At 38.6% G+C, this 27,889-nt stretch overlaps 1 protein-coding gene across 1 annotated transcript; it reads right to left on the bottom strand.

Moving 5' to 3' along the window:
* Positions 1-158: 158 nt before the first annotated feature.
* Positions 159-26,626, bottom strand: LOC133612786 (dual specificity tyrosine-phosphorylation-regulated kinase 4-like; the record flags this gene model as incomplete). Its single annotated transcript, XM_061970477.2, has 13 exons — positions 159-253; positions 1,804-1,904; positions 1,992-2,094; positions 5,409-5,469; positions 5,559-5,731; positions 10,354-10,429; positions 14,994-15,132; positions 15,275-15,415; positions 17,823-17,959; positions 19,997-20,166; positions 20,236-20,299; positions 20,390-20,581; positions 26,594-26,626. Coding segments are annotated over 13 exons (1,485 nt in total), but the record flags the coding sequence as incomplete, so codon positions are not given.
* Positions 26,627-27,889: the final 1,263 nt, after the last annotated feature.

Raw genomic sequence — 27,889 nt, 5'->3', positions numbered from 1 at the left:
CCCAGTGCCCCTCTGAGGTCTGTTATTGACTCAGCCAAGTTTGCTGCTGCTGCAATGTACTGATATACATTATATATATATATATATATATATATATAAATATATATGCATGTAATTGTAATAAATACATATATATTGTGTGCGCCCAATTTCAAGGGTTAAGCGGTCACTTCTTTACGTTGTGCCAGTGACTTCAACAGCGGTGGTGGCATTTTGTCTCTCTTTAGTAAGCTGTTTTTGGCAGCTTTGACACCTGTGTGGAGGCAGGTAAGACATTGATCATCAACCTGTTTGAAAATGTTATATACAGTAATAAGTTGTGCTCATAATCATGTGTGCTTTTACGCCACGAAAGCTTTCTCTGCTCCTGCTCTCAAACAGTTGATATAGTACCTCAACTTAATAATAATGCCCCAATTTAAGAGTGTTTTTGCATAAGAGCTGTCTCTCGGCCAATTGTCATGCTTTAAGTTGCAATTAAAACTAGAGATGTCGGCAGGCCGATATAATCGGCCGATAAATGCTTTAAAATGTAATATCGGAAATTATCGGTATCGGTTTTCTTATTATTGGTATCGGGTTTTTTTTTGTTTGTTTGTTTGTTTGTTTTTTAATTAAATTAACATAAAAAACACAAAATTAGTGCACCAACCCAAAGAAACTCCCTCCCCCATTTACACTCATTCGCACAAAAGGGTTGTTTCTTTCTGTTATTAATATTCTGGTTCCTACATTATATATCAATATATATCAATACAGTCTGCAAGGGATACAGTCCGTAAGCACACATGATTGTGCGTGCTGCTGGTCCACTAATTGTACTAACCTTTAACAATCAATTCTACTCATTTTCATTAATTACTAGTTTCTATGTAATTGTTTTATATTGTTTTACTTTCTTTTTTATTCAAGAAAATGTTTTTAATTTATTTATCTTATTTTATTTATTTTTTTAAAAAGGACCTTATCTTCACCATACCTGGTTGTCCAAATTAGGCATAATAATGTGTTAATTCCACGACTGTATATATCGGTATCGGTTGATATCGGTATCGGTCATGAAGAGTTGGACAATATCGGAATATCGGATATCGACAAAAAGCCATTATCGGACATCCCTAATTAAAACATTTGGTTACGTTATTTCAATACAATTATGCTGAATATTAGCATTGCATATAACTTATTTGGTCACTGAGAAAAGGTTTGCTTGTCTAATTCCAACTGAAGTGTCAATCACAAAGGTTTTCTTTACAACTATAGTGAATAGTGACGTGCGGCTCAATACTGAAATATCGATGCCGCTGATACCAAATCTTAAAATGAATCACTCAGAATTAGGGCTGTACACCGAGTGCAGCTCTTTTTTGTAACTGACTCCTAACTGGTTCAGTCCAGGAGCACCGTTAAGATTCTGGACACATAATATGGCTATGTTTTTCTTTTCTTTTTATCCAGCTCACAATTATAATAATGACATACTATTTGAAATCAGGCCTTCTTAAAGGGGCACTGCACTTTTTTTTGGAATCGTTCACAATCATTGAGAGACATGTCGATGGATGTTCTTTTTTTTAACGCATTCTAAATATTCAATAAATACGATCAAAAGTCCGCTTACAATTCAATTTGAAGATGATTCCGCCAGAGCAGTAACACTTGAAATATGCTACTTTTTGACTCATTAGTTATACTTTCACAAAGTATTGGTATAAATTCGGTAACGCTGATACTAACCGGTATCGGGTCGGAAATCAAAAAAATCTGTGGTATCGCACAAATAGTGAATTAGGGTTGACTCACTCATTTTAATAGCAGTCTTCATGGGTTTGGTTGTGTCTGTGTTTAGGATCCACGGGTGACGCAAAGCATGCTCTGGTGTTAGGCGCTTCTTTGTATCATATCTGATAAATGATATACATGCACTTAATGGACCGACTCTAAAAGACATTCAAATCATTAGAAAAATGACTGCGAGGATGAGCACCTACTCCAGGCAGGACATGATGAAATCCAGAAACTTTGGATTGCTGGATCTTATTTTAATGGCCGAGGCATTTTTAGGTTGCTTTGAAACATCAATGTCTGGAGTGCCTGCATGACAAAAAAAAAAGTTAAAAAGTTACATAAGATCATTCTTAGTATGATAACTGGGCTTTGTTCAGCAACAGTCCACAAATAATGTTTTTTCTTACTACAACTACAAACCCTGTTTCCATATGAGTTGGGAAATTGTGTTAGATGTAAATACAAACGGAATACAATGATTTGCAAATCCTTTTCAACCCATATTCAATTGAATGCACTACAAAGACAAGATATTTGATGTTCAAACTCATAAACTTTATTTTTATTTTGCAAATAATAATGAACTTAGAATTTCATGGCTGCAACACGTGCTAAAGTAGTTGGGAAAGGGCATGTTCACCACTGTGTTACATGGCCTTTCCTTTTAACAACACTCAGTAAACGTTTGGGAACTGAGGAGACACATTTTTTAAGCTTTTCAGATGGAATTCGATCCCATTCTTGCTTGATGTACAGCTTAAGTTGTTCAACAGTCCGGGGGTCTCCGTTGTGATATTATAGGCTTCATAATGCGCCACACATTTTCAATGGGAGACATGTCTGGACTGCAGGCAGGCCAGTCTAGTACCCGCACTCTTTTACTATGAAGCCACGTTGATGTAACACGTGGCTTGGCATTGTCTTGCTGAAATAAGCAGGGGCGTCCATGGTAATGTTGCTTGGATGGCAACATATGATGCTCCAAAACCTGTATGTACCTTTCAGCATTAATGGTGCCTTCACAGATGTGTAAGTTACCCATGTCTTGGGCACTAATACACCCCCATACCATCACAGATGCTGGCTTTTCAACTTTGCGCCTATAACAATCCGGATGGTTCTTTTCCTTTTTGGTCCAGACGACATAGTTTCCAAAAACAATTTGAAATGTGGACTCATCAGACCACAGAACACTTTTACACTTTGCGTCAGAAATGTTGTTCTTAAACTGTTCGACAATTTGCTCACGCATTTGTTCACAAAGTGGTTGTGAATGACTGAGCATTTCATGGAAGCTGCTTTTATACCCAACCATGGCACCCACCTGTTCCCAATTATCCTGTTCACCTGTGGAATGTTCCAAATAAGTGTTTGATGAGCATTCCTCAACTTTCTCAGTCTTTTTTGCCACTTGTGCCAGCTCTTTTGAAACATGTTGTAGGCACCAACTTCCAAATGAGCTAATATTTGCAAAAAATAACAAAGGTTTTCCAGTTCGAACGTTAAGTATCTTGTCTTTGCAGTCTATTCAATTGAATATAGGTTGAAAAGGTTTAGCAAATCACTGTATTCTGTTTTTATTTACGATTTACACACTGGTTTTGGGTTTTGTAACTGAGCAAGTTGCAAACACCACCTTTGAGCAAAATGGAACTTGCTGCTGAATCTAACCAACTGTTATTATTAAGTAGCATTAACAGTGGAGTCAGAAACAGTTTCCCAAAGTAAGGGACACTATTTCAGAGATGCACATCAACGATTGATTATTCACGTGAATGAATCTACAGCATTGTGTCAACTTGCAAATCTTCAAAGTTACACAAGAGAAAGTGCCAGTAAACAGCTTAAAATGATTGTCATTTGCTAGGGGGGAAAAAAATTGGTTTTGTAAAGGAGTGCTACTGTACAGTATGTCAGTGTCTTACATACAAACCCCGTTTCCATATGAGTTGGGAAATTGTGTTAGATGTAAATATAAATGGAATACAATTTGCAAATCATTTTCAACCCATATTCAGTTGAATATGCTACAAAGACAACATATTTGATGTTCAAACTCATAAACTTTATTTTTTTTTTGCAAATAATAATTAACTTAGAATTTCATGGCTGCAACACGTGCCAAAATAGTTGGGAAAGGGCATGTTTACCACTTTGTTACATCACCTTTTCCTTTAACAACACTCAATAAACGATTGGGAACTGAGGAAACTAATTGTTGAAGCTTTGAAAGTGGAATTCTTTCCCATTCTTGTTTTATGTAGAGCTTCAGCCGTTCAACAGTCTAGGGTCTCCGCTGTCGTATTTTACGCTTCATAATGGGCCACACATTTTCGATGGGAGACAGGTCTGGACTGCAGGCGGGCCAGGAAAGTACCCGCACTCTTTTTTTACGAAGCCACGCTGTTGTAACACGTGCTGAATGTGGCTTGGCATTGTCTTGCTGAAATAAGCAGGGGCGTCCATGAAAAAGACGGCTCTTAGATGGCAGCATATGTTGTTCCAAAACCTGTATGTACCTTTCAGCATTAATGGTGCCTTCACAGATGTGTAAGTTACCCATGCCTTGGGCACTAATGCACCCCCATACCATCACTGATGCTGGCTTTTGAACTTTGCGTCGATAACAGTCTGGATGGTTCGCTTCCCCTTTGGTCTGGATGACACGATGTCGAATATTTCCAAAAACAATTTGAAATGTGGACTCGTCAGACCACAGAACACTTTTCCACTTTGCATGAGTCCATCTTAGATGATCTCGGACCCAGAGAAGCCGGCGGCGTTTTTGGATGTTGTTGATAAATGGCTTTCGTTTTGCATAGTAGAGCTTTAACTTGCACTTACAGATGTAGCGACAAACTGTATTTAGTGACAGTGGTTTTCTGAAGTGTTCCTGAGCCCATGTGGTGATATCCTTTAGAGATTGATGTTGGTTTTTGATACAGTGTCGTCTGAGGGATCGAAGGTCACGGTCATTCAATGTTGGTTTCCGGCCATGCCGCTTACGTGGAGTGATTTCTCCAGATTCTCTGAACCTTTTGATGATATTATGGACCGTAGATGTTGAAATCCCTAAATTTCTTGCAATTGCACTTTGAGAAACGTTGTTCTTAAACTGTTTGACTATTTGCTCACGCAGTTGTGGACAAAGGGGTGTACCTCGCCCCATCCTTTCTTGTGAAAGACTGAGCATTTTTTGGGAAGCTGTTTTTATACCCAATCATGGCACCCACCTGTTCTCAATGTGCCTGTTCACCTGTGGGATGTTCCAAATAAGTGTTTGATGAGCATTCCTCAACTTTATCAGTATTTATTGCCACCTTTCCCAACTTCTTTGTCACATGTTGCTGGCATCAAATTCTAAAGTTAATGATTATTTACAAAAAAAAAATGTTTATCAGTTTGAACATCAAATATGTTGTCTTTGTAGCATATTCAACTGAATATGGGTTGAAAATTATTTGCAAATCATTGTATTCCGTTTATATTTACATCTAACACAATTTCCCAACTCATATGGAAACGAGGTTTGTAAAATATTTCTTTACAATAATATTAAAGGGCATTATTACTATTGCCAACATTATTATTGCCAACATTTGAGCAATGTTTTTGCTTACCAATGCCAAATTTTTTGTCGTTTGCTTCAATCTGCATTTCTCCTGGTGGGGCACCCAGAACCTAAAAATAACTCACATTCAATAACTTGCACGTCAGCTTTATGTATAAAGTGTAAGGCAAAGCTTAATATTGTAATGCATCAGGCTTACTCTCGTTATAGAATAGAACATGTCTGCTTTGGTCTGGCCACCAAAGAGAGCGTAGCCTCTGTCGAGCTCAGCCAACATGCAGCCCAGGCTCCACATGTCAGTGGCGGGGGTGGAGGTTTTGCCAAGGAGCAACTCTGGAGACATGTACGGTAGAGTATAAACCGTTGGTCTGTCTGTGGTAGATCATAGAAACATAAACATTGCATTTATTATTTCAGCGTCTGTCGTAGTTTGTAACAGGTTTTCAAGGTCTGGCGTCTTCTTGGCACTATCACTAGACATCATTCCTACCAGCCAAAAGCTGGTTTGGAGAGTATTTGTGATACCTCCTGTCTCTAACTCAATGTATACCGAGGGGAAACTTGTGGAATGTTCTATACCTAACAATCTAATTGCAAATAAATTTACCATAGTGGTAATTATACTTTTCCAGTATGATGAGGATTCTGGTCCTAATTCATTCTATATATAGTTTGTGTCAGGTTACAAATCCAATTACTTTTATTTTCCTATTGATTTTTGTCTTATACTTAAAAGACAACAGTTTGCTATTAATATATCCTCTTGTATTCTTTTTATGTCTCTTGCAATTTGTCATCATCATCTGCAGACTATGAACTGATCCCGTGACGCAAGGGTGACGGCGATAATAGGCATGTTCCCAAAATGCAGAAAGGCCGATGAGGCAGCGTGCAGGTGAAATGTTTTTAATAAGCGAACAAACAAAAGGCAAGAGCAGCTGGGAAGTGCTCTGGGAGCACAGGGAAGACTATGCAAAAACAAAACTGAACTGAACAGGCTACAAAGTAAACAAAAACGGAATGCTGGAGCACAGCAAAAACTTACGTGCAACACATGCGGCAGGAGAAACGTCCACATTGAATACATGCAAACAACACAGATAATTTAAATAGTCTTGATTGACAATAGGAACCAGGTGTAAAGGTGCTGAAGGGGAACACATAAAACCGGAAGTGCCACTAAAATAAAGTGCAATATGTTGTTATTGTTAAGTTGATTGGCAACACTAAATTGGCCCTAGTGTGTGGATGTGAGTGTGAATGTTGTCTGTCTATCTGTGTTGGCCCTGCGATGAGGTGGCGACTTGTCCAGGGTGTACCCCGCCTTCCGCCCGATTGTAGCTGAGATAGGCTCCAGCGCCCCCCGCGACCCCAAAAGGGAATAAGCGGTAGAAAATGGATGGATGGATGTTGTTATTGCAAAGATACCGAGGTCGAATTACGTACTGTACATTTTAATTCCAGTAATACTAGTTTTAGTTCAGTAGCACTTAAATCAAAGGTCAAATCAGTACCTTTTACTCTTTTTGTCCACTTTGTGTATGCCTCTACTCCACCAGTCAAAAGACAAAAAATACTCTCATTGTCATGTCTGTTGATCATGTTTTGTTTAAGTTATGTTCCGTTTGGGTTTTGTACACTTAGTTCCTGCTTTTCACTCCCTTGTTTTGTCACCATAGCAACCATTAGTTTCACCTGTTTCACGTTTTGAGTCACGCACCTGTGTTCACTGATCATGTCACTGCTATTTAAACCTGTCTGTTTCTCTTGATCGTCCTGGTGACATTATCCTTTCTACCTCTGCTACCTTTCATTCCAAGCCATAGTTCCATGCCATAGTTTTCATGCTGTTTCACACCACAGTGTTGTTTTCGTTTTCATGTTTATAGTCTCTCTAGTTTTGTTTCATCAGCCAAGTTTGTTCTCCGCCATTGTGCGCGCCTTTTGTTTGCTTCCTTTTTTTGTAGTTTGTTAATATTTTAATAAATATGTGCTCACATTCACGCCTTGCCCGCGCCAACTTTCCTTTGCATTCCGGGAAAACAAACCCCAAGGTCCACGAACTGACACTCATGCTGTTCAATGATGTGTCTAAACATTTTACTGGGGCTGTATATCTTTCTATATCGTGTTAAAAACATTTTAGAAGACATATAATTTTACTGAGATGAAGAATTACTGTATTTCGCCACCCTGGAGCTTTATTTGTGACAATTTGTAGCTGACCGGCTGTCCTTGATCTCCTCAGGCAGAAGGCTGCAGAGCATCTGAAAGTAAGACCACCAGACCTGCTGGTCTTACAAGTAGGGGAAGCTCTTTTTCAGCTACTTTCTAAACAAACGTACAGTCTCCAATAACAGATAAATGATGTAAAAATGCTCGATTTTACATAGAAAACATCACTTGAAGGATTTTACATAGAAAACATCACTTGAAGGATTGTAAAATTCTCCCTATCAACTTGGCAGTGGCTTGAATTTCAAGATGGCTAATTTGGCCCTGCGATAAGGTGGCGACTTGTCCGGGGTGTACCCCGAAAGTGACAAGTGGTAGAAAATGGATGGATGGATGGATGATTCTTCTATTTTATGTCAATCAAAAAGGGATTACACCTTAGACCAGGGGTCGGCAACCCAAAATGTTGAAAGAGCCATATTGGACCAAAAATACAAAAACACATTTGTCTAGAGCCGCAAAAAATTAAAAGCCATATTACATACAGATAGTGTACGTGTCATGAGATATACATTGAATTAAGAGGACTTAAAGGAAACTAAATGACCTCAAATGTAGCTACAAATGAGGCATAATGATGCAATATGTACATATCGCTAGCCTAAATAGCATGTTAGCATCGATTAGCTTGCAGTCATGCAGTGACCAAATATGTCTGATTAGCACTCTACACATGTCAATAACATCGGCAAAACTCACCTTTGTGCATTCATGCACAAAGTTAAAAGTTTGGTTGACAAAATGAGACAGAAAAAGGATAAAACACGTCCTAGGAAGTCGGAGAAAGTTATATATGTAAACAAACTAAGGTGAGTTCAAGGACCGCCAAAATTAGTAGGACAAAACGGCGCTCGCCAAATACTCGAATCAGTGAAGCATGTTTAATATAAACAGTGTGATTTATAACAATTAGGGAGGTTTGTGCCATATTTGTCCTCCTACAGAAAACATACTAAAACAAAAAATGTTTTTTCCCCCTCATCTTTTTCCATTTTTCATACATTTTTGAAAAAGCTCCAGAGAGCCACTAGGGCGGCGCTAAAGACTAGAGCCGCGGGTTGCCGACCCCCGCCTTAGACAGATGATCAAAACATGCATGCAAAAGCTCAGCATCCAGGCCAGCCGAGGCCAACCCCTTTTTCAATACACTTCCAGAGACGCGCTGTGTCTGTGGGTGGAACAAAACCAAGCTTTTTTGTAATGATTTTGTAGTTTGGCTGCAGTAGAACAACCCACCCCATGCTCCAGAGATGCATGAGAAGAAAGTCGCCTCAGCTGTCGGGAAAGTAGCTGATTCTGAACAAAGTGCAAATTTTGTCTATGAAATTGAATATTTACCACTTACTTTTTGACATATTAGGGGAATATGAGCTTCCCTTGTAGTCTTAGAGCAATCGCCACTGCACCAGACTAAGGGCCAGAAGTCTGATGGTGCTCTGTAGCAACAGATATCATTAGTTTGGTTTGCTGTAATATTTTTGACATTCTTTTTGCTATACAGAAACAATCGATTCTATTTTCTATTTATTCTACAAAACCCAAAACCAGTGAAGTTGGCATGTTGTTGTAACACGTGGCTTGGCATTGCCTTGCTGAAATAAGCAGGGGCGTCCATGATAATGTTGCTTGGATGGCAACATGTGTTGCTCCAAAACCTGTATATACCTTTCAGCATTAATGGTGCCTTCACAGATGTGTAAGTTACCCATGCCTTGGGCACTAATACACCCCCAGTCCATCTTAGATGAGCTCGGGCCCAGCAAAGCCTGCGGCCTTTCTGGGTGTTGTTGATAAATGGCTTTCGCTTTGCATAGTAGAGTTTTAACTTGCACTTTCAGATGTAGCGACAAACTGTAGTTACTGACAGTGGTTTTCAGAAGTGTTTCTGAGCCCATGTGGTGATATCCTTTACACACTGATGTCGGTTTTTGATGCAGTACCGCCTGAGGGATCGAAGGTCCGTAATATCATCGCTTACGTGCAGTGATTTCTCCAGATTCTCTGAACCTTTTGATGATATTACGGACCAAAGATGGAGAAATCCCTTAATTCCTTGCAATAGCTCGTTGACAAATGTTGTTCTTAAACTGTTCGACAATTTGCTGACGCATTTGTTCACAAAGTGGTGACCCTCGCCCCATCCTTGTTTGTGAATGACTGAGCATTTCATGGAAGCCGCTTTTATACCCAATCATGGCACCCACCTGTTCCCAATTAGCCTGTTCACCTGTGCGATGTTCCAAATAAGTGTTTGATGAGCATTGCTCAATTTTCTCAGTCTTTTTTGCCACTTGTGCCAGCTTTTTTTAAACATGTTGCAGGCATTAAATTCCAAACGAGCTAATATTTGCAAAAAATAACAACGTTTTCCAGTTCGAATGTTAAGTATCTTGTCTTTGCAGTCTATTCAATTGAATATAGGTTGAAAATGATTTGCAAATCATTGTATTCTGTTTTTATTTACGATTTACACAACGTGCCAACTTCACTGGTTTTGGGCTGTGTATTCTAATTAAAATGCATTACTTTTAACCCATGTCATTCATATCCTACTCTATTTATATTCTAATATGTACATACTATCGGTCTGTCAGTACTCATTGGGATACATCTGGGACCTCGGGTACTCAATTTTGTCCAATTTAATGTGCTAGTGTGCTCGTATGACAATAAAAATCCTTGAATCCTTCATTACTCTGACAGTAGTGTGTTGACTTTAGAATATCACCTGCAATTTTCAGTAGTAAAAGTTCACTTGCCATTGTCTTTCATAAAAATGCAGCCTCCAAAGTCACTCACTGCAGCATTGTTTTCCTTGTCTATCAGTATGTTTTCCTGCAACAGAAATGTGAAATAGAATGAAACCAATAGTAGAGTCTCTGGTAGTTACCATCTTTTAACATGTTGATCGTTACAAAGGGTAAAACTCTAAGCCCATTATTTTTTCTTGGTAGGTTTGATGAAAAATCGAGAGAAAGGTGATACAATAATTTGTGTTTTGAAGCATTCTGATCCCCCAAAAGTAGGCGTGCCCCTTCAGCAAGAAGCTTGATAACACTGTTGGTGCAATAATTATAATAAGGAACAAATGCAACAAAACAGGCAATCCCTCTCACTCTGGAGCGCCATGCAAGATCTCACCTTGTGTGGGGTAAACATTGCGGTAACACACTGTGCTGTAATGAACTCAGATCTCGCTATCATTGCACAGTCCTTCTATTCAAGAAGGCAAACATTCAGGCCCAGCTGAAGCTCGCCAATGAACACCTGAATAACCCAGAAAAAGCTTGGGAGGATGGGAAACGGTCAGATGAGACCAAAATAGAGGTCTTTGTCATCCACAGGACTCACTTGTTTAGAGACATGCTGAATATGACCCTTGATACTGTGCGTTTGACAAGTATTCAAAACGCTTTACTTTTTCCACTGTTTTTATGTTGCAGTCCTATTCCAAAATGGAACAAATTCAATGTTGTCCTCAATAGCCCATAATGACAATGTAAAAAAGATGTTGAGAAATCTTTGAAACTGTATTGAAAATAAAGTGAAAACAGGTGCATCCTGTTTCAACGGATCATCCTTGAGATGTTCCTACAATTTATTTTGGAGTCCGAATGTGGTAATTTCAGTTGGGTGGACATGATTTGGAAAGGCACACACCTGTCTATATATAAGGTCCTACACTGGACAGTGCATGGCAGAGCACAAACCAAGAATGAAGTCGAAGGAATTTTCTGTAGACCTCTGAGACAGGACTGTCTCAAGGCCAAATCTGGGGAAATGTACAGAAAACTATGTTGCCTTGAAGGTTCGAATAAGCACAGTGGCCTCCATCATCCGTTAGTGGAAGAAGTTTGGAACCACAAGGACTTTTCCGAGAGCTGGCCACCAATCTAAACTGAACGATCGGGGTAGAAGAACCCGATGGTCACACCGTCAGAGCTACAGTATTGCTCTGTGGAGAGAAGAGAACCTAACAGAAGGACAACAATCTCTGCAGCAATCCACCAATCAGGCCTATATAGCAGAGGGGTTAGACAGCACAAATACCCACAACCCTTTGCAGCACTGACTCTTCCGGGACGCTACAAGGTGTGTGTGCGGGCCGGGGGTTGGTGGTAGCGGGGGTGTATATTGCAGCCCGAAAGAGTTAGTGCTGCAAAGGGTTCTGGGTATTTGTTCTGTTGTGTTTATGTTGTGTTACGGTGTGGATGTTCTCCCAAAATGTGTTTGTCATTCTTGTTTGGTGTGGATTCACAGTGTGGCGTATATTTCTAACAGTGTTAATTCGGCCACCCTCAGTGTAACCTGTATCGCTTTTGATCAAGTATGCATGGCATTCACGTGTGTGTGCGTACAGAAGCCGCACATATCTTGTGACAGGGCCGGCACGTTGTTAGAATGGATGAAAAGCGGACGTGACGACAGCTCGTAGAGGACGTTAAACTAAGGCAGTGCCTTTAAGGCACACCCCCAAGACTGTGGTCCGGGTGGGCTACGAGACATAATGACTGATGAACACCTTCGTTCGATAATGAAGGTTGCCTCAGCTCAAAGCCTGAGCCCCGATATTAATGAACTAGCATCCAAGAAAAGATGGCAGGTATGTGGCTTGGGCACATCAGATTAGATCAGTGTGTTGCAAACTGAGCAGTTTAAAGTCCTGAATGGTTGGTTTATTCATTGTTATTTTATTTTCAAACTTATTACCCTGTGGAAAAAGTTAATGTTGATATATACCTCAGAAGGCTGCAAATAGAAAAGAGGCATTATATTTTTATTTAAATTGTATTTGATATGCCATTGATATATTTTAATTATTAATATTATTATTTGAAACTTGATTTTGCATGTCACTATAAAGTTATATAAGCCTTGCTTGTTCAATATTCAATGCAAAACTTGTTTGGGTCCCTATTAAAAGGTTAATTTGATCAACCTTGGCCCGCGGCTTTGTTCAGTTAAAAATTTTGGCCCACTCTGTATTTGAGTTTGACACCCCTGGGTTAGACGGAAGCCATTCCTTTGTTAAAAATTACCAAAATGCACCTGAGAGAAACATAATTCTCTGGTCTGACAAGACAAAGATTTAAATCTATGGCCTGAATGCCTGGCGTCATGTTTTGAGGAAACCAGGCACTGCTCATCACCAGGCCAATACCATCCCTACAGTAAAGCATAATGGTGGCAGCATCATGCTGTGGGGATGTTTTTCAGTGGCATGAATTGGGAGACTAGTCAGGATAGAGGAAAAAAAATAATCTAGTAATTTACAGAGACATCCTGGACGTAAACCGATTCTTCCCTTCCTACCTGATGGCGCTTGAGAGGTGCTGCAAAGAGGAATGGGCGAATTGAACTAAAGATAGATGTGGAAACTTCCTTTTTCAATTTGGTATGAAATTAACATAATTGTAATCATAATACTATTAAGAGTAGTTATGACACCCCCATCTGCGGTCCTCTCCAAGGTTTCTCATAGTCATTCACATTGACATCCCACTGGGTTGTGAGTTTTTCCTTGCCCTTTTGTGGGCTCTGAACCGAGGATGTCGTCGTGGCTTGTGCAGCCCTTTGAGGCACTTGTGATTTAGGGCTACATAAATAAACATTGATTGATTGATTGATTATTATTACCAAAAAGTAATAACATTTACCTTTATCACAACATTACTATCACCCCCAAGTGTAGCAATAATATCAACAACCACAGCATCAGTGAAACAAAATAATCTTCATAATAATTATTATGAAGAATATCATATCATCGATGAAATGGATCAGGCTAAACAAATGAATGTCATCGTGACAGGACACCGAATTAAACCAAGACAAAACCAAACTCAATGCGGAATTTAACTGGAAGCCAATTAAGACTGGATAAAATGGGGGTGATGTGGGCTGTTCTGGGTGCACCGGTCAAAAGTCTGGCAGCTGCATTTTGTACCGTCTGAAGTCTCTTTAGCATACTTTCCAACCTTGAGACCTCCAATTTCGGGAGGTGGGTGCGGGGGGCGTGGTTGGGGCGGGGGCGTGGTTAAGAGGGGAGGAGTATATTTACAGCTAGAATTCACTAAGTCAAGTATTTCATATATATATATATATATCCCTGCGACCCCGAAGGGAATAAGCGGTAGAAAATGGATGGATGGATGGATGGATATATGGATATATATATATATATATATATATATATATATATATATATATATATATATATATATATATATATATGTATATATATATAAGAAATAATTGACTTTCAGTGAATTCTAGCTATATATATATATATATATATATATATATATATATATATATATATATATATATATATATATATATATATATATATAAATAAAAGAAATACTTGAATTTCAGTGTTCATTTATTTACACATATACACACACATAACACTCATCTACTCATTGTTGAGTTAAGGGTTGAATTGTCCATCCTTGTTCTATTCTCTGTCACTATCTTTCTAACCATGCTGAACACCCTCTCTGATTATGCATTGATGTGTGGCACGCACAAAAGTGCTTTCATCAAATGCACTAGATGGCAGTATTGTCCTGTTTAAGAGTGTCACAACATTGCTGTTTATGGCAGACGGACTGCTTTACTGTAGACGTTCTTTATATTGTGGGAAAGCGGACTCAGGTCCGCATGGAGCTGGAGGGGGCGTGGCCTCCAGCTCCGCCTGAATTTCGGGAGATTTTCGGGAGAAAATTTGTCCCGGGAGGTTTTCGGGAGAGGCGCTGAATTTCGGGAGTCTCCCGGAAAATCCGGGAGGGTTGGCAAGTATGCTCTTTAGCGTTTACTTGTTGAAAAGAGTGAAGAGAGAATTTCAATAGTCAAAACAAGATGAAATGAAGGCGTGAATAATAATTTCGAGATCCAATTTTGACAGCAAATTTCTCACTTTAGAAATATTTCGGAGATGATAAAAACAGTTTTTGGTCAGTTGACAGCAGTGACCCTCCAAAGACATTGACTGATCAAACAGTGCTCAGGCAGATATAAAGTGGCTGAGAGTGGAGACAATAGTGAATTAAAAATAAAAGTAATAATAAGAGGAAAGGAATTAAATACCAAAACACAGGAAAACAATGAACATGAATTGATTAACATGGACCCCGACTTAAACAAGTTGAAAAACGTATTTGGGGGTTACCATTTAGTGGTCAATTGTACGGAATATGTACTGTACGGTGCAATCTACTAATAAAAGTCTCAATCAATCAATCAAACACAAGTCCAAACTGTCACGAGTGATCATGACAAAGAGGGTGGACAGAAAAGGCGATGACCCGTCCCTTAGGGGCCCAAGGGGGTCCTTGCCCCCGAGGGGGAGACTTGCAATTGGTCGCCTTCAATAGAAATATATAATGTTACTTACCGGTTTCAGATCACCATGGACGATCTTCATGACTTTGAGCACCTGAAGACACTTAAGCACATCTATTGCATATTTTCTTATCTCTCCGTCATGGAGTCGTCGCATCTTGCTCTGATTTAAGGCTTTAAAGAGGTCCTTTCTGAAAATATCAGAGAACTCTTCCAAGTTAATCTAAGATGAAATACATGCTGATTTAATCAGTTATCCTGAATGATCCAATGTTTTTTATCAACTGCTCATCATTACTAGGGGGAAAAAACAAAGAGTGTGTAACAACTTACTCAAACAGGTTAAAGGTGATGCAGAGGTGATTGCGAAAGTGGAAGAACTCCTTCATGTGGACCATATTGGCTTTGTTACTCTTGTCCAACTTTTGCAGGCTCTTTAAAACTTTTAGTTCAGCCTCTGCAAACTCATGACCTCTGAAAGCAAAGTATGTGCAGAATGGTCATTCATTATGTGAATGCAGTGTTTCAATGTGTGTGTGAATGGGTGAATGTGACGTATAATGTAAAGCAGGTATAGTAAAGTAAATCGTTATTTAAATACAGACCATTTACCATTTGCCATGTGACTGCCCTTTAAATCGACTAAAATTAAAGTAACCTTAAGTAATCATGTTTGTAAGTCATCTTTGATATTGTTTAATATAGTAAATACTGCACCAAGTTTTTGGACAGTGGTATATCGACTTAAGAGTGTTTTTGCAATAAGAGCTGTTTTTGGGCTAATTGTTATGCTTTGAGTTGTGAGCAAAAATTTGAGGTACAAGCATCCCCGCTATTAGTTGTTATAGCAAATGTCACAGTGAACCCCGTAAGATGCAACCAAAAGATCTGGTTTTACTCGCTAGCATTAGCTTCTAGCTAGAGGTGGACATCATTTTGTTTTCCAAGGATGGATGGACTCAGATGATATTCATTGAATTAAAGGAAATCATCGTAATCAAACTTGACGAAGCAATTTGAGTATATTACTGCTAGTCTGCATCATACTGAAGCAGAATGAGTCTAACGCCAGTCAAGAATGTTAAAATAATATCTAAACTGCAGAATTCTAACCATGAAAATATGTTCAAGCTGCTGGTGTGTTTGACAGAAGCAGCTGGAAGGAGATACCAAAGTAGTCCACTCTCCGAGGTAAATACTCAGTGACGTGCGGTCACTGGAGAAGAAAAAATATATATTAAATTGTTATATGTATTCAGTGATTATACTATAAAGTTATTTTCCATTTAACTTCACCAGTTTTAGATTATTATTTATTCAAAATCGCTGAATTTTCACATTTGCCGTTCAGATACTGAGAAGAGACTGTGCGGTGATCAGCAGCCAGTTGAGGCACGTCACTCAGTTGTGCCTCAACATGGATTGCGCAATGACTCGGCTAACTGCTGGCCTGCTGTGCAGTGAGACCGTATTGCTATATGAACTATATTATACATTTCCATAGTTTAGTTAGCTGAGGTATATAATGTACAGTGTATTTTGTCAACAACTGTATGTGTGTAACGTATTTCTTGTGCTGAGCAATCATAAAACTGCTGCGAAGATGCACTGGCTGAGGCTCGCAGTAATCCCGCCTCCTTGTGGATAATGCACCCCCGCCGCAGAATGCACCCCCCGACGGGAGGGCCACACCAACCAAAGCCCACACCCGAACCCTTCACGTGCAAGACCGAATCCACCCAAAAAAAGTCACTTAACAAGAAGCCAAAAAGTGCAAAAACAACAATGCTCGCGCCGGAGGAGCCGTGAACGACTGCAGGGACACAACATTAGGTACACTTGCAGACTGCAGCACGGATTTCATATTTCATTCATTCACAACTCCTCCAATACGAGCACCACTGTTCCCGCACTTATAAGTAAAGGTAAGACCATAATAACCTTTTTTTTAATTAAATGTGCTTTTTTGTGTGCTAGTTTGTATGTGTAAAGTTAAAGTTAAGTTAAAGTACCAATGATTGTCACACACACACTAGGTGTAATGAAATTTGTCCTCTGCATTTGACCCATCCCCTTTATCACCCCCTGGGAGGTGAGGGGAGCAGTGGGCAGCAGCGGCGCCGCGCCCGGGAATAATTTTTGGTGATTTAACCCCCAATTCCAACCCTTGATGCTGAGTGCCAAGCAGGGAAGAATGCTGGTATGAGCTTTTAAACATAACCCGTTAACTGCTGCCAATCAAATGGTGAATAAGATACTCTTTAGGGTTCATATGTTTGTAAATCTGACTGTGATGAAGTCAGTGCCTCACCAGTCCTGAACCTCACCGCACGTCACTGAAAATACTGTACAATATTATTACATTACTTCCCGAAACATCTGTAGTTATTTGAAGTCCATTCTATTGTATTACTTTTAATGCAATATTTATTACATAAAAGTTGTTAAAACAAAGTTACATGTCAATATTGTGCTCTTTTTTTGGAGGGGGGCAAGCACCAATTAAATAGATTTTAACTTATTTCAATTGGATTTTGATTGATTTTTTTTATTGTCTTTGGAGTTAAGAACCAATCACAGAAACGTCACAGAACCAGAGTTGAGGTACTACTGTGAGCGTTTTCTCATTCAATGAAATTATCTAATGTCAAAACCTTTCACTGATGTTGAGACAACCTTTTCTTTCAAAGTATGAGAATGTTTATTCAAACTTTCAACTGGTACTGTATCAGTACCAACTTTATCAAAATCTTAAAATAAAGATTTTACAAAAGTAAATTAACCTTTAGTGGCTATTTCTTATTTGCATTCAAAATGCAATTCCTTGAGTCAACACAACACAATTAGCTACACAACTCTAGTCTGTTTGATGACATCTTACTCGGCTGTGTTTCGAAAGATCTTGATTGCCACGAGCATTGCAGTCTTGTGGTCTTTGCACTTGAGGACTTTTCCCGCAAATCCTGTTCCTATCACCCTCAATATCTCAAAGCGATAAGCCAGGTGGTCTCCAATCCTCTGTGGATGAAACAATGATTGATTAGTTCATTGATGTGTGTAGGATTGTGGTGGTCAGTAATTGGGTTACAAATCAAACAACCATACACTTCATGCACTCATATAGCATATTGTACATATACAGTATCTCACAAAGGTTATACGTAACATCTCTGCAAATATTTTGTTAGATCTTCTCAAGAGACAATACTATATGTGTACAGCTCTGGTAATGGGTACATTCGCACCCAAATGTACTTCAAAATGTAACAATCAAAATAAATATGATTTTTTTTTGTTTACTAGGGCATGCATATATAATATGCATTAGTTTGACCATTTAAAATCAATGATAATAAAAAGGAGATGCTTGGAAATAGCATAAAAATGCCCCAAAAACTTGGAAAAACGCATTTCATAGCGTTACTTTTTGGTGTAACCATCATGAGCGTTCTGTTCAGGTATATTTCTTTTATATTTTGATAAATCATCATATTTATGTATTACTAAATTTAAATAGGTATTGATCAATCTTTAAGCTGTGTGTATTTGATTTCAGTTTGCTTTTGACATCTTATTTAGAATTGTAGTTGAAACGTTCACAACCTTGTGTTGCGCTCATGATGGCGTAACCAAACTAGATTTCATTTAATGATCTTATTGTGAATATTTATTCTCTTTTTTACATTTGGTATATTTAAATATTCATTTATAAACATTGAATACATTTCAAATATCAATAAAATGCAATTGCCTTTATCTTATAGGGTAATGTTTAGTTACACCAAGTCATGAGCGTAACACTAAGCTTCATCACTTTGACTTGTAATCTCTCTAATTCTGGTGGTGTTTTATGCTTTTTTTCTTTTTGGAACATGTACTATACATATAATACAATAAAGTCCCATATAAAATTATGTTTCTAGCAATACTTTAATTTTGCCTTTGAAAGTAACACTCCAATGTCCATTGGTGGAGTTGTACACATATAATAGAGTGTGTAACGATTGATGGATACATCGATATATCGATTCACATTGCTATATTTCAACTACGTATATCGATCTGTGCTCGGCATGTTTGCCTTCGAAGAAGTAGGTATCGATCCAAGATTATTTTAACAGGGAATGGATCGATTTTATCGATTCAAGAAAAAGGAAAAGGAAAACATTGAATAACAGTAGACTTTATATGAAGTTTAGCATTTGTAATAATAAAAATGTTAAACTTTAACTCTTTTCCCGTCTGTAGCGTCATCAAAACAAAAATGGACATCAAGAAAGGTCATAACAAACGCAAACGGCACACGAGTGAACAGGTTCACAAACTAGGAATTTTTCTTGGTACAAACATGCAACGTAAAAACACATAACACAGAATAAGTAATAAAAATGAGCTGTAAAAAACATTAAAAGCTGTAGCAGCGGATCTAAGTGTGGGCAGACCACATAGTGCAGTAATGTCACATAACAAGATAGAGAAAAAGAAGAAGCTTATCGACTACGGTGTTGTCACGGACGACAAAGGCGGACGTGCGCAATTTTTCAGGATTTATGCAGATCCCAAATACAGATCAGCAGGTACCAGAAGGTAAGAAAAGTTGCTTGTGCATAATATTGCGAAACAAAACGCCAAATAATATGTCTTACCTTATACACACACCATACCATCATTACCAAAGTCATACTAAAACATTTTGATAGATTTTTGAGCGCCGTGTGTAATGTTCTATATTTCTAACGGAACATATAAAATGTTGGTGTAGTTTACTGCCATCATAGTGCAGTCTACACATATCTCTTATGTTTGACTGCCATCTACTGGTCACACTTATCATTACACAATGTACCAAATAAAATTGCTTTGAGGTCGGTTAGGAAAACCAGATTTAATCCGTACATTAGGCGCACCGGGTTATAAGGCGCACTGACAAGTTTTGATTGAAAAAAAAAGATTTTAAGTGTGCCTTATAGTCCGGCAAATACGGTAAATCAGAAATCACAGATAGTGTACACTGAAATAGAAAACTGCTGGCAACAGAAACACATCCAGACTTACTGCTTTATAGAACCCTTGGTCATCATCAAAGGACTCGGCCTCCTCCGATACAGTCTGTGTCCGGCTCTGAATTTTACATTCCTTTTTTCCGATGAACCAGATTTTTTTGTAGTCTTTTATTTCCATCTGCTCATATAGCGTCAGGTATCGCTTGGTATCTTTTAGAACACCTGCATTTCAGAATAACACAGTAAGTTTCACAAAGACATAAAAAAGTTCTGGTACAACAAAAACCTTACTTTCACACGTCATACTCGGTAAAGTGAAAGTGAAGAGCTTGTTCTTGATGGTTTTTTTGCATGTCTGAATAAAGATACATAAAGAACATTGAGTGTATAAAACCTGACAGTTTGTACTGATACAGTATAAATGGGTAATACTGTTTGGACAGACCTGTGTAGAGGGTTTGGACATTCCTTGTCGATGCGAATAGTTCTGTGTGGAGCTGACTTTGTGACATATCAACCCAAATCCGTTTTTTTGAGGATTTATTGGCGGTGATGTCTGGCAAGGGCATTTGCGAACATTTTCAGCACATTTTACTGACTTTAGGCGGTCCTTGTTATTTCTTGAGATGGGAAGAATCTAAAAGTTAAAAAAGTTGGTTTAACATGTTCATGATTCTCCGTACAAATTCCTTATCTGTTCTGAAATGTATATTTGACAAAACCTAATGAAGCTAGCTATTACTGAGCTCTATTATATACACTCGTAGTACCTCCGTTTTCGTACGCCCAAATGTTCATATAATTTGGGTTGTGACCAAAGATTTTAATAAGGATTTTGTTGACCATCTTAGTTATCGTACGGCCAAGCATTGCATATACCAAACTCGTCTGTTTGCTAGGGAATCATTTTGCGAAATTGCATGAAATACTTAATAAGCCATTATGGGACCAAAGGAACTAGCTTGTGACAGCATTTTGATAAAAGTGACTGACACCATAGGCGCCGATCTACATTTCTGCCAGTGGGTGCTCGGACGCTACTTTTCTGAGGCGATGTCTACACCAGGGGTGTCAAACTCAAATACAGAGTGGGCCAAAATTTTAAACTGAACAAAGCCGCGGGCCAAGGTTGAACAAATTAACCTTTTAATAGGGACCCAAACAAGTTTTGCATTGAATATTGAACAAGCAAGGCTTATATAATTTTATAGTGACATGCAAAATCGAGTTTCAAATAATAATATTAATAATTAAAAAATATCAATGGCATATCAAATACAAATTAAATAAAAATTGAATGCCTCTTTTCTATTTGCAGCCTTCTGAGGTAAATATCAACATTAACTTTTTCCACAGGCTAATAAATTTGAAAATAAAATACCAATGAATAAACCAACCATTCAGGGCTTTAAACTTCTCAGTTTGCAACACACTGATCTATTTTGATGTGCCCAAGCCAGATACCTGGCATCTTTTCTTGGATGCTAGTTCATTAATATCGGGGCTCAGGCTTTGAGCTGAGGCAACCTTCATTATCGAACAAAGGTGTTCATCAGTTATTATATCTCGTAGCCCACCCGGACCACAGTCTTGGGGGTGTGCCTTAAAGGCACTGCCTTAATTTAACGTCCTCTACGAGCTGCCGTCACGTCCGCTTTTCATCCATTCTATTGTGCCTGCCCTGTCACAAGAAATGTGCAGCTTCTGTATGCACACACATGTGAATGCCATGCATACTTGATCAAAAGCGATACAGGTTACGCTGAGGGTGGCCGAATTAACACTGTTAGAAATATACACCACACTGTGAATCCACACCAAACAAGAATGACAAACACATTTCGGGAGAACATCCACACCGTAACACAACATAAACACAACAGAACAAATACCCAGAACCCTTTGCAGCACTAACTCTTCCGGGCTGCAATATACACCCCTGCTACCACCAATCCCCGGCCCCTACACACACACCTTGTAGCGTCCCGGAAGAGTCAGTGCTGCAAAGGGTTCTGGGTATTTGTGCTGTTGTGTTTATGTTGTGTTACGGTGCGGATGTTCTCCTGAAATGTGTTTGTCATTCTTGTTTGGTGTGGGTTCACAGTGTGGCGTATATTTCTAACAGTGTTAAATATGTTTTTTACGGGTACCCTCAGTGTGACCTGTATCGCTGTTGATAAAGTATGCGTTGCATTCACTTGTGTGTGTGTGTGCAGCAGCAGAACATATTATATGACTGGGCCAGCAGTTGTTGGACTGGATGAAAAGCAGACTTGATGGTTTTTGGGAGGGACACTGAAAGTTGGGAGTCTCCCGGGAGGGTTGGCAAGTATGAGAATTAGCGGTGAATGCGGTGTTCCCGCGACACCGCCGCTGTATATAATCGGCGGGCCAGCTTTTGTGTTAATTTGATATCGCCTCAAGGGCCAAGTGAAATTACACAGCGGGCCAAATTTGGCCCGCGGGCCAGAGTTTGACACCCATGGTCTACACTAAGCCGGATAACCACTTAAACGAATAATTATTTAGCCTCAGCCCCGTTTCAGCCACACTAAACTATCGTTTAAGGTCCCCCTTCTCGGACAATTTTTTTACATGGGTAAGTGCGCCGTGTAATTCTTGAATCTCCGGCTCTTAGCTTTGTATGGACTCATTGATCGTTTACAAACTGAGTTCGGACAGGAAGTGACGCCAGAAAGACGGCGCCCCACACAGGAAGTGACGTCAGAAAGAACGCGGTTTAATAAAGCGGTTTCATAACTCGAAGGTAACCACTGGAAATATGGAGTCATCCAGACATTTCCTTGTTTCTCCTTCCGTCTGTACAGAAGCTCGTGGAAATCACACATGAATACCTTAAGAGAAAGCGATTGCAGCTGTTTCGGATACGACACTTCTCAGATGGCAAGAGAACTTTCGAATGTCCAGGTCAGCTGTGATTCTACTGACCGAAAAACTTTGTCCATTTGTCGAAGGAGAGTCAACGAGAATGCGGGCTCCCGTGGATGTGATTAAAAAGGTAGTGTGTGCTTTGTATTACCTGGCCGTCGAGGGAAGACTACGGAAAACGGGGAATGCTTTTGGACTGGCAAAGCAGACTGTATCAGTTATTGTCCGCCATGTATGTCGCGGACTCGACGTCTAGGTCCAGAGTATATAATGTCACCAAAAACGAATGGCCAATGAAAGTGAAGGTAAAAGAGTGAGGAGTGTCCTGACCAGATATCTAGATCCCTCGATTGATTGTTGTAAAATGTTCTGTGTCACATTGTTTACTTTCACGTGTCCAATAATGATTTGATTAACTTATGATGGCTCAGGTGTGTTAAACTACAATAGGGCCAGTTAATTGAAATACCACAACACTGGATATTGTTTAGATAAGTTACATTTAAGAACTTGCACACAGCGCAACACTCGAGGTGACTATGACGTGCGCATTTTCCGTGCATGCGTACTAGGTCGCATTGCGCCGGCGGACGGAGGTGGGGAGGGGGTCTTAAACGACCATTGTGTGTGTGTGTGGACAAGGATAAGGTTAGGTGGGATTTACCCTGGATAACCTTAGTGTAGAAGGGGCCTGAGCATACACGGTTTTTGCTTGGTGGTGAGAAATAATTTGCCATCAATCCCCGGTGGGTGCTCGGCATTGTCCGCGGGTGCTCGGGCCCCGAAGCACCCACAGGATCGGCGCCTATGACTGACACTATTTAATTTAAGATAATAGAGCTTGCCCTGAGGCCATGTATTAATAAAGCGTGACATCATCTAATGACTATAATATAAAAAATAACTAGAGTGCGCCAATGCTGAGGTTGAACTGATTTTTTTTTAGAATTGTTGAAGTAGAGCACACAATTCCAGAACAGGCTGATGATTTAGAAGTTGGAACAGTTTGCATCAGATGAAAAATGTGGGAATTGTGGAACTTTGAAGAATGTCCCATTGATTTAAATGGAAATTTCCAAAAAAGTTGGTAATTGATGGTCTGAATGAGTTGAAATGGTTGGTGTTAAAATGTTTCAAATCGGTCGAGAAATGTTGAAGTAGTAACATGTTGAATTGAGAAATAGTATTACGGAATTCCTGGAATTTCGAGAAAACCGGGAATTTTTCCAGTTCAAAAAACACCTTTGTTTTTTTGTCCTAATTAAGAGGAATGTTTTGACGGTGGAACGGTTGAAGTGGGTTGAAAAATGTGGGAGGAGTAGTCGCCAGAAAAAAGGGTGTAGGGCTTTGGAAAACCAGGAACTCTGGAAAGTCACGGAATTTTTTTAAACTTGGATAATGGTCATTAAAATTTACAAAATGGTGGAATGTGTTGAAGGTGGAATTGTTTGAACTGGTTGAAAAATGTGGAAATGGTGGAAGTTTGAAAAATGGCCGATTCATTTTGAATGGGAAAAAAATGTCCCGGAAAACCTGGAATTCTGGGAAATCTGGGAATTTTTGGAATTTGTCAAGGGAAAACCTGTGATTCCTGAATAGTCCAAACAGTTTGAAGTTGGAACAGTTTGAATCAGTTGAAAAATGTGGAAGTTGTGGAACTTTGAAGAATGTCCCATTCATTTCAATGGGAATTTCAGAAGAAATTGGGAATTTGGGGAAATACAGGATTTATTTTTAAAATGGTAAAAAAAAAAAACTTGAGTGGTCTAAATGAGTTGAAATGGTTGGTGTTTAAATTTTTCAAATCAGTGAGAAATGTTGAAGTAGTAACATGTTGAATTGAAAAATGGTATTACAGAATTCCTGGAATTTGGGGAAAACCGGGAATGTTTCCAGTTCAGAAACAACTTTGTTTTTTTGTTATAATTAAGAGGAATGTTTTGACGGTGAAACGGTTGAAGTGGGTTGAAAAAGTGTGGGAGGAGTAGTCGGCAGAAAAAAGGGTGGAAATACGGCTTAAAAAAAAGGAATTCTGGAAAATCCCGAAAAAAATGTTGAACTTGGAAAAATGGTAGTTAAAATTTCCAAAATGGTGGAATGTGTTGAAGGTGGAATGATTTGAATTAGTTGAAAATTTTGGAAATGGTGGAAGTTTGAAAAAGGGCCAATTAATTTTGAATGAGAAAAATGTCCCGGAAAACTTAGAATTCTGGGACATTTTTGGAAGTTTTGGAATTTGTCAAGGAAAAGCTCGCGATACCTGAATAGGCTGAACAGTTTGAAGTTGAAACGGTTTAAATCAGTTGAAAAATTTGGAACGTGTGGAACTTTGAAGAATGTCCCATTCATTTCAATGGGAATTTCAGAAAAAATTGGGAATTTCGGGAAAAGCGGGAAATTTTTTGAAAATGGTAAAAAACTTGAATGGTTTGAATGAGTTTACCGGTAAATGGTTGGTGTTTTTAATTTTTCAAATCGGTGGAGAAATGTTGAAGTAGTAACATGTTGAATTGAGATATGGTATTACGGAATTCCTGGAATTTGGGGAAAACCGGGAATTTTTCCAGTTCAAAAAACAACTTTGTTTTTTTGTTATAATTAAGAGGAATGTTTTGACGGTGAAACGGTTGAAGTGGGTTGAAAAAGTGTGGGAGGAGTAGTCGGCAGAAAAAAGGGTGAAAATAGGGCTTTAAAAAAACAGGAATTATGGAAAATCCTGAAATTTTTGTGAACTTGGAAAAATGGTAGTTAAAATTTCCAGAATGGTGGAATGTGTTGAAGGTGGAATGATTTGAATTAGTTGAAAAATGTGGAAATGGTGGAAGTTTGAAAAAGGGCCAATTAATTTTGAATGAGAAAAATGTCCCGGAAAACTTGGAATTCTGGGAAATTTTTGGAAGTTTTGGAATTTGTCAAAGAAAAGCCCGCGATACCTGAATAAGCTGAACAGTTTGAAGTTGAAATGGTTTAAATCAGTTGAAACATTTGGAACGTGTGGAACACTGAAGAATGTCCCATTCATTTCAATGGGAATTTCAGAAAAAATTGGGAATTTCGGGAAAAGTGGGAATTTTTTTTTAAATGGTAAAACAAAACTTGAATGGTCTGAATGAGTCTGAATGGTTGGTGTTTTTAATTTTTCAAATCGGTGGAGAAATGTTGAAGTAGTAACATGTTGAATTGAGAAATGGTATTACGGAATTCCTGGAATTTGGGGAAAACCGGGAATTTTTCCAGTTCAAAAAACAACTTTGTTTTTTCTTATAATTAAGAGGAATGTTTTGACGGTGAAACGGTTGAAGTGGGTTGAAAAAGTGTGGGTGTAGTCGGCAGAAAAAAGGGTGGAAATAGAGCTTTAAAAAAACAGGAATTCTGGAAAATCCTGAAATTTTTTTGAACTTGGAAAAATATAGTTAAAATTTCCAGAATGGTGGAATGTGTTGAAGGTGGAAGTTTAAAAAATGGCCAATTCATTTTGAATGGGAAACAATGTCCCGGAAAACCTGGAATTCTGGGGAATCTGGGAATTTTTGGAATTTGTTAAGGAAAAGCCCGCAATTCCCAAGCAGTATGAAGTTGGAACGTTTTGAATCAGATGAAAAATATGGAAGGTATAGCGCGCCAAAATCTGGAGAAGAAGAAGAAGTGGTTGAATAATACATAGATTAATTTTGGTGTAGAAAACCATATGTGTAAATGCTTTGGAGCATTCACACAATAATAATAAAAAAAAGATCCAATTACTTCATCTAAAACTAACCTTGTTGTGTTGTAACATAGCTCTGTGGATGCATTGTCAATTTGGTAACCTCCTTTTAGGCGCTGTTTTATCACGTCCGAATAAGAACCTCACCCTGAGGATCCGAGCGGTAGATAATGGAAGGATGGGTAGATGATTGAAAGCAAACATCGAACATGGGACTGATTGGTCTCACACGATTGTTGGACGTCGTCTCGCCACAGGGTCGATCTCTGTTTTAAAGACGTCGACACAGTCACGGTTTCTTTGAAGACTCATGTAGTAAACCAGACAACATCTTCTGGCCGCGTAAGCAGAGAGCCGGCGTATAACATCTTGTCTATAATATTGTATATTTACCTGAAATCGTATTTAGATCAAATCAATCTAGATAGATCTATACATTAATTCTATTACTTTTGCAGATCTTATTCACTCCCCATGTTAATCGCTTTAATTATTGCCTGTAAGTGTTTTTTTATCCTGTAATACAAACATTTGTCCAAATAATGCATGATTCCAGTTTTTTGCTAGAATATTCTCCTACCTCAAAATTAAATGTGCATTATGTTCTATATATTAATAAAAACCCGAGGGGAATATGCAAACATGCTTTAGCTGTCATTTCAGTACTACACGACTAGAGGGAGAAATACAACAACACACGTCTGCTAGGCTGTTTTAGATGATCACGTGATGTATACAGTACAGTATATCCTACAGTGTTAGTGTAAATCAGTCCTTCTCAAACATAGTCGAGTGAGAGGCAGGCATTTCAGTGTTAATACCAGTATCTGTCCAAAAATGCACATCCAAGTGATTCGTTTGCACTTTTTTTTTTGAGAAGCACACGGCACACATACATATTTAAATAATTAATTAAATGTGTCATTAATATATTTAATGCAAAAGTACATATTATTTAATACGTTAATTATTGATTTTATTAATTCATAATTTAATTAATTATTAACTTTATTACCATCCATCCATGGATGGATGGATGGAACTTTATTACATTATTAAATTAGTTAATGACAAAAATAACCAATCATTCATTTATTTATTTATTTTTTTCCATTTGGCCATTTTCAGTGCTTCACCAATGTATTTTATCTGTCAAACTTCGCCGTCAAAGTCAGTGGGCGGAAGCTAACACCGGATTGGTTATCGGGTCTGCTTGCAAAGATTAGACTAGTAGCCCCGCCTACTGACAATGACGTATGAGTTTGAAAAATTAAATGCGTTCATTAAACATTAAGGGGCAAATGGAAAAACATAGTAAATGAACCAATCTTTAAATAAGTACTGAAACGT

Source organism: Nerophis lumbriciformis, linkage group LG10 (assembly GCF_033978685.3).
Source record: "Nerophis lumbriciformis linkage group LG10, RoL_Nlum_v2.1, whole genome shotgun sequence".
In the NCBI taxonomy this organism is placed as follows: domain Eukaryota; kingdom Metazoa; phylum Chordata; class Actinopteri; order Syngnathiformes; family Syngnathidae; genus Nerophis; species Nerophis lumbriciformis.
Note: the sequence above shows the minus strand (reverse complement) of the source record. Positions and strands in the feature narration are given on the sequence as shown.